The sequence below is a fragment of the Sturnira hondurensis genome, unplaced genomic scaffold (assembly GCF_014824575.4).
Source record: "Sturnira hondurensis isolate 20B ecotype Veracruz unplaced genomic scaffold, ASM1482457v3 Scaffold0019428, whole genome shotgun sequence".
NCBI lineage: Eukaryota > Metazoa > Chordata > Mammalia > Chiroptera > Phyllostomidae > Sturnira > Sturnira hondurensis.
The window spans coordinates 11,968,462-11,976,693 of NW_028092059.1; the positions used below are offsets into that span (position 1 = coordinate 11,968,462).

An 8,232-nucleotide genomic window follows, 5' to 3' on the forward strand; every position below is an offset into this window, starting at 1 on the left:
TAAGTCACAGATGCTTAGAAGAGATTCTCATGACATTCCCTTATCATGTACTCTACTTTCGTATTACAAATGGAAAATTCTTGAGTGCTTGTTCAAAAATGCATGCATGTGCACACACACACACACACACACACACAACTAGGATACACATTTAGCTCTGCCGTGGCATGAGCAGATCCACATTTGGCCATCCTCCTTCTGGGAGGTCTGTGACAAGTTGTCCACACTTATTTAGCAAGAACACACTTCTATACAATCAGGATCCTTGCTACCTTTGTCCCATCTCTCTAACCTGCACTCTGCTCTAATTATAACCATTGTGCTTTTTCCTAGTTCCAGGGGAGGCTCAGGAGATTATGAATAAAGCATTTAATCACTAACATCTGGCCCACGAGATTTATCTCTATCGCATTCTGAGGCTTGATCCATACCCCATCACCTCCCACAAGTTTCTACTGCAGAAAGGCACTGAGGGCCAGTGGTCAGGAAAGGGCAAGAAAGAAAAGGAAACCAGGCACAGCTGGAGAGGGGAAAATCATTCTTGCCTACCATCTCCCCATGATTTTCCCCACAATAATTTCACTTCTCTTCTTTAAATGTGTGTGTGTGTTCAATATATGCTGAAGTCAGGAAGAAAATACATGGAATGAGGTCAGAGTATCTCTGGAAGCTCAAATTAGGAACTGAGCCAAAAGGCCAGTACCAGCATAAAGAACAAAAAAAAAAAAAATGCCTTGTGACTCAAAGCAGTTCTGACAATGGTTTTGGGAATCAGACCAAAATTAAAGTCTGGTAGAGACGTGTGTGGATGATAATTTCGTCTGGACCATCTACAGTTAAAGCCCACATTTTTTGACTCCTTAAGCTTACTGTTCCATCAATATCAGCTGGAAAAAACTATGACAAACATCAAATCTGAAATAAAGAATTTTAATGCTATGCTTCTTATCTCATCAAAATATGTCCACTTTATAAAAAGAAAGTACCTCAAGGCATGCAAAATAGTTTGTGTTGTAATAATTTATGTGAGAGTTTTATACCATTCAAATGAAAGAACAACTTTATAATTCCTCGGAAGTCTTTTATAGAATTTATAATAACTGTGGACAGAATTTGTATCTTAAATCACATTTCCCTCCTACTCACAAACACTTTCAAGTTCATCAGATGCTTTTGGCTGCTTCTCTTTATCATTTCTCCTGTCCTACTGCTGTTTATTTATGGGTCTTTATGTCCCTTATTTCTGTTCACACTGTATTCTCTGAGTACAAGCTACTCTGTACTTTTCATTATTATATTAAAAATAAAGAACAAAAGCAAACAAAACAACCCATTACTACTATTTTTAAAAATAATAACAATGATAGATTTTAAAAGGGACACAAGTTCTATGTCTATTGGAATCATTGTACTTGTGTCAGAGAATGGAAAACTGGACTAAATAAGAATTACATATTTTTACAAAGTAATAATCTATGTAAAAAAATCACCCACATTATAAAATAGAGTTCCAAGCACTTTGGGAGACTTAGCTCTAGACTCTTTGAGTATTTTTATTAACAACTCATATGATGATCAGAAAAAAATTGTTTTTGTGATAGATAATTATTTGTGGCTTTAATTTTTTAAGAAGTTAGCTAATTATCTCAAGATTTAAGCTAAAGTGCAAATTACCCTAGCTCAATCAGTGAAAAGAGTCAATCATACAAAATAAGGTCATCCAAAGTCAAAAGCATGATTGCATTTAAGTGCAAAGTATGAAATGAAGACACACTAATAAAGACATGAAAAAAAATCTAGGAATCATATGTCCAGAAATCATTGTGGTTAAAGGTCTAACGCAACATTAGGACATACGAAGAGGGTGAAGAGTTTACTAGTTTTTCAGACAATAATTTTGGTTTTTATTGCATCTTCACTTGTGCAATTTATATGAGAAAACCAGGTAGCAGCCAATTGTGCATATCCATAAATATTAAGAATTTCCATGTGAGTACAAAAATAATGTATGTGATGTACTAGAAGGTAGTTGCCCACCACTGCTGCTCAGTAAGTGAAAGTTAAGGGCGACAGAGCTGGTCTCCCAGGACAGAAAGACGATCTGCAATAAATAACAATATAAAGAAATAAAATTACACTTTCATGAGAAAAATCTCTTCGAATCTCTTTATTTTAAAATAAAGATCCAACAATAGTTGATTTTATGTTTACTTTATGTAAATTAGGATTAACTGAGTGCCTATATGTCATACGTATATGATGACCAGTGAATAATAAATGTATAAATTCTTGAATAATATATCAAAGAATATGATTTCGATTTCCCTTAACAAGATGTAAATCTGGGTAATCAACCTGTAGCACTAGATTTGTAGAAAGGAGTAAGTGAAATTTCTGAATCCTTTATACCCAACAGTAAATAACAAGTTCAGCTTTCAGCCATTAATTTCAACTTCCTAATCCGGGCATTTTTATTACAACTTTCAACTAGACAATATATTAACTTAATAGGACTATCCTATTCATTAGTCCCTTTATTTTAGGTTAAAAAGAAAAAGAAGACAAATAAAATGAATTGAAAATTCTAATAAAAATTCAACATGTAGACAAAAGAGGAAAAATAGAACATTCATCTCAAAAGAGATGATGAACTTACACATTTTAATGTAAAAATAACTTCATATTATATTCTTTATTTTTTATTTAGTTTTTCCTTTTTTATTTTCTAAGGACAAATAGGACCAACTACTCCAGGCATAACACTGGAAAACCTATATTTGAATATAGAAATAAATTTCAGTATTTGCAAGCTTAGAGGACAAGAAGAGTGTTGAAATAAAATTTGCTTTCATATAATTGTGAATAACAATTAAAAACTGCAGAAAAGTTATTTTAAAAAACTTTCATTAAAACTTCAAGAATTGAAAAATCTACACATGGAAATTTTTATAGTAGCAAGGATTAGAAAGTTATACCCATGCTCTTAAATCTTCCCCAAAATAGAAAATGCCTTATAGTCATTAAATATATTTTATATTAATACTGAAAAATAAAATTTTATTCAACAAATGAAAAAAACCACAATAGAAATATAAAGTAGGGCAAAAGTAGGTTTACAGTTGTTTGTATGAAAAAATACAATAATCAATAATGCAAAAGTAAACACTGTTTCACACACAACTGAAAACTTACTTTTGCCCAACCCTGTACAAATTAAATTAGGCAACAGGAATAACACACATAAACTACAATTGGTACCATTAAATACAATGGGGTTGGGTTCCTTAAAATCCTGTTTATTTCTCTGTATTAAGGACACATAAATCTTATATTTAAAATGTCAAAGAGGGGTTTTAGGAGAAAATTAAATATGTGCAGAAATATACACCCATTTCTAACAAAACATGACTCCTTTTTAATAAAGTCTAAGGAAACTGTAAAAACCTATGAGAATTCATTTCCATTGCCAAGGCTACACTCTGAACAAACTAGACTCACCATTTGGCTGAAGGGCTGCAACTACTCAACTCCCTGCTTCACAAAATGCAAGAGAGAATTTCACCATCAGTTTGTTTAAGTATAAATTGACACAACATGTCAATCATTTTAACTTCTAGCAATGATAGCTTCCTGACAAATCCAAAGCAAAGAATTTAATAGGAATATCTTATACGTTACTTTAATTAGATATTATTGTTTTTATCACCTTGTGTTGATATAGCACCTTAATCCAAATTTGCCAACACTATACATGTTTTATTTTTATTGTTCAGTCAGGACATTCCTTCAGGTGTATGTGGTACATGGCCCTATGCATAGAAATCATTATCAGTGTTCTGAGCCCCTGTAGAGACTAAATAATTCAGATTCATTGTACCTGAAAGGGGGGTTTGTGGGGGGAGGACAGAACCAAAACAAACAGGAAAAAAACACTGGTATGTAGATTAATGCTAATTATTGCTGGCTTTGTTAAAATAAAATTTAATAAACTCTAAAAACATCTAAAATACATTGGCTTGAAAGAATATTTGCTTTCCAAATGAGTTTATATGTTTGAAAACCCTGAGAACAGAATGTAAACCGATCTTTAAAGTCTAATTTTAAATTCCCAATAGACCAATCAATATGGTAATCTACTCCTTCGATAAGAATCTACAAAGTGACACATAAGCATGGATTCCTTGACAGAGACTTCTGCACTGTGCTAACAAAGTGTTTCTCTCTTTGCAGTGGGCCTAATATCTCAGAGAGAGAGATTATGCGTCTTACTCTATTCATAGAAACAAGCACGCACAGCAAACGCCGCTGCGATGAACCCGTCTACAACACGACCGTTTCACCTGCCCCAGGCAACTCCTTCAGTTTAAACAGTGGGCAATATGCCAAGTTAAATTTTTAAAAATGTATGCAGCTCATCGAAGTTAATTATACAAAATGTAATCTGTTCCAGTTATTTATTTATTGCAATCTTCATGAACATACTCATCGGAATCAGTCGGAAAATTGTTCCGCTCTGCCATGCGAACTTTAGTTTATACACTGTCCACAGCACAGTAAATATGCACAGGATGTGGAACGGCAGGACAGCTGAACTGCTGTGATTCTAACCACTTACTAAACCACATGGGCAAGAGTCCTCAGGGTACGATCTCATACATGAACAATGAAAAGACCCAAGGGCCAAACTTTTTAAGAGCACATTGGGTCACTTTCAATTACAACAGATGCTGAGATTGTGTAAAACAATATGTACTTGTAGCGTGGAAGTTGAAATTTCAAAAGCAAAAACCTAAGCGTATATATTTCTCGGATTTTAATTTTATTAATGCTCAATTCCGAAATTGGTTCTTTATGAAACCTGAGATAAATTTTCAAGAAGATTTTCTTTCAGGTTATCTGTTTTAAATGTATAAACACAGGAAAACTGCCTAAGGTAAATCCCTCAAAACCAGGAATTGTAAATAACACATAGGGAACCGGTGTTGCATCTTGCTTCCAGACTCTAACTGCGTGAATGATCAGGGTGGGCTTCTCTCCCTGTTTGTAGCAGTGCCCTCTAACGACTAGATGAACCTTGCTTTAGTAACCACTCCAGGTGCAACTTGTTTGAGCATCCACACCGCTGATGGTAGGGAAGCAATCTTCTTTAATGGATGCTGAAAAGCTTCAAGTGAAATCTGTAATTGACAAAGGCTTCATAGAAATAGGCGGTTGAGAATAAAATTAACAAGAGGCTCTACAGGAAAAGCACTCAGGCTTTCACAAAATACTTCTCTAGGAAAATATTTAGTAAAAATGAGAAATCTAAAGAACCAGGTGTTGTTTCTTCCATTTTATTAACTTCAGGTCTGCGTGCTCATTAAAAACATGACCATAGATAGACTCAATGTTATTGGGTGAAGAGGAATATTGCTGATATTACTGGGCACGGCGGGGAGTGGGGGGTGGGGGCGGCTGGACAATAAAGGAAGGAAGACAAGCCCTAAGTAGAAATTTGGGGTAGGTTCAGCACCTATTTCTTTAAAATCAAAGGTGCTCAGTTTTCATAAGCCAGATTTAATGAAACGAAGTATTGACAATAACGCAAAAGAGTTCTAAAGAGCAAACCAACAAGGGTGAGGCAGAAAACAGGGCAGGCTCATTTATTTACCTTTGGCCTCCAGGAAACGCCACCACACCTTAGGTGTCACTAGTCCAGAAAGCGATACCAGCACAGTAGAATGGTGGATATAAATAAGAGCACCGGGTGAGTGGGAAAATAACAGTAGAGTCCACTGTGCTTTCTTTGCTCAAGCGTCCAGCTTCGCCCTCCCCAAAGGAAGTTTACCTGTGGCAAAAGGTAAGACTAGGGGGCTGGGGTGGTTCTCAGGTTGGAGGGTTGGCGGTTGCCAGGTGGGGAAGGGGGCGGGTCGCACTTACTTTGAGTAGCTTGCAGCGGATCTGCGCGGAGACCATGTGGCTGTTGCGCAGGTTACCCACCCGGAACATAAGCGTGAGTTTTCCGTCCCTCATGGAAATCACCGCGTGCTCACTAAACATAAGGGTCTCCGCGCGCTTCTTAGGCTGGGACATCTTGATGAACATGCAGCCAATGAGGAAGGCGTCCACGATGGAGCCGAGGATGGACTGGAAGAGGAAGAGGATAATGCCCTCGGGGCACTTGTCGGTGATGTAGCGGTAGCCATAGCCGATGGTGGCCTCGGTCTCGATGAAGAAGAGGAAGGCAGAGGGGAAGTTGTAGACATTGGCCACGCAGGGTGTGTAGTTGCCGACATGGGCTTTGTTTAGGTCGCCCCGAGTGTAGGCGATCACCCACCACATGGACGCCATGAAGAGCCAGGCCACGGTGTAGGTGAGGATGAAGATGAAAAGGTTCCAGCGCCACTTGAGGTCCACCAGGGTGGTGAAGAGATCCGAGAGGTAGCGACTCGTCTCGCTGCCCAGGTTGCCGTGCTGTACATTGCACCGGCCGTTCTTGTCCACGAACCGCTGCCGCTTCTTCTTGGGCACAAGCTGCTGCGGGCCCTGGCCCGGCCCCTGGGGCTGCAAGCCCGAGCCGCTGGACGAGGTGGTTACTACCTGGTAATCGTCCCCAAATTTCCTTCGGAGTGCAGACATAATACGGAGGGGCGAGCCAGATTCAAACGCGAAGTGAAGGCGCAGGAGCCGAGCGCTGCAAACCAGCACCAATAAGTAGGTGGGGGCGGGGGAGAAAGGGGGGACAAAAAGCGAGCGCGCCTGGGTTGGGGGGCGCACCCGGCAGGTGGCCGCGGTCTCTGCAGACGCCTCTGCTCCCCTGGGACGGAGGCTTTCCTCCAAGCTGAGTCTTAAAAAAAGTGTTCTCCCGCGCTCAGGGCTGGAGGGATGCAAAGACCACAAGCGCAATTTTGCCTCCAAGCTTTTCGAGGCTTCTCTTTTCTCCCCCCACCACAGGCATCCCGGGCCACCTCTTGCCTTCCCCCAGCCCTACTGACTATCCTGCAGCACTCCTAAACTGACTCTTTTAAGATTTATAGTTGACAAGCGAGTTCCACGCCACCTGACAACTCGCCAGGCTGCCGAAGCTTCGCTACCTGCTTGGACCAGACCCTCCCCCCCCTCCCCGCTGTTCCCGGATCGCCCGCCCCCCTCCCCACCCCGGGGCTGCTCTTGGCTGCCCCCAGCACTCCCGCTTCCTATCTTTTAGCCAAAATCCCTCCCAAAGGCATGTTTGCCGAGGATTAGTGCAACACCCACTGCCCACGCCCGCTTCAGACTCCAGAGACCTGTCCGCCTGGCGTCCGCCTGCCGCTGAATTTCCGTGGGCGCCACCAGGTCCCTCCAGCGGACCCTCAAGGGCCCCAGGCCGCCCCCGCTTGCAGCGGAGAGGCGGCGGTGCAAGAAACCAGAGCACTCACCCCGCTGGTGACGGCGCAACGGGCTGCAGGGGCAGCCTGGCCTCGCACCCAACGCTCAGGGCTGTTTTCCTCGCCCCCACTTTTCCTGCTGTACCACGATGGAGGTGCCAATGCAGGTCCCTCTAGGTCCGAAATTTCCAGAGGGCACGAAGCTGCCCCCGCCAGAAGGATCCTGGAGCCCCGGGCACAAACTGATCTGGGCGCGGGACTTGGGGGTTCCTAGGTGCCGTGCTCTCCCAGCAAGCGACAGTGGCACTGCTGTAAGGGGTTTGAGCCTCAGCGCCCGGTCACTTTCAGGTTAAATAGTAGTGCCACTCCAGCTCGTCCTCTGCTTCCCTGTGCTTTCCCGTGCTTCTCCCTTCTTCGGTTTCCCTACTCCCGGTCCGTGCCTCGGTGGCCCAGGTAAAAGACGCCTGGCGGCGGCGGGAGCGACTGGAGAGCGGTGTCTGTGCTGGTGCGTGTGATCAGCTGCAGAGCCGCGCTAGCCCCGCCTGTCCCTGCCTTCTCCCGCTGTTCCACCAGCCTGAATTGCACCTCCGCGCCTCAGTTGAGCCTGCAGTGTCTGGCAGCTCAAGAAAAAAACAGCCCCTCCAGCCACAAGCGACTTTCAGTGGGCTCCCAAACACCAGCCAACACTTTTTCGCCCTTCTCTGCATTAGGTAGAAAGCCCTCAACAAGCAGTAAATGCTGCTCTCTGAAAGCAAAGGAGTACAGTGAGTCTATATCTAGGGCTCTTATTTAAATGGATGCCTGGATTTAGGGTACATCACAGAGACCCCAACTTAGCTCCAAGATAAGCATGTTTGGAACTTAAAGCTGCAAGTAGCTATGGGAG

At 42.2% G+C, this 8,232-nt stretch overlaps 1 protein-coding gene across 1 annotated transcript in view; it reads right to left on the minus strand.

The window, feature by feature from the left end:
- Positions 1–7,077, minus strand: part of KCNJ3 (potassium inwardly rectifying channel subfamily J member 3) — a 137,073-nt gene extending 129,996 nt beyond the window's left edge. Inside the window, exon 1 of the mRNA XM_037027827.1 lies at positions 5,920–7,077. Coding sequence (XP_036883722.1) covers positions 5,920–6,618 — 699 coding nt within the window. The 5' untranslated portion in view covers positions 6,619–7,077. The remainder of the gene's footprint in view (positions 1–5,919) is intronic.
- Positions 7,078–8,232: the final 1,155 nt, after the last annotated feature.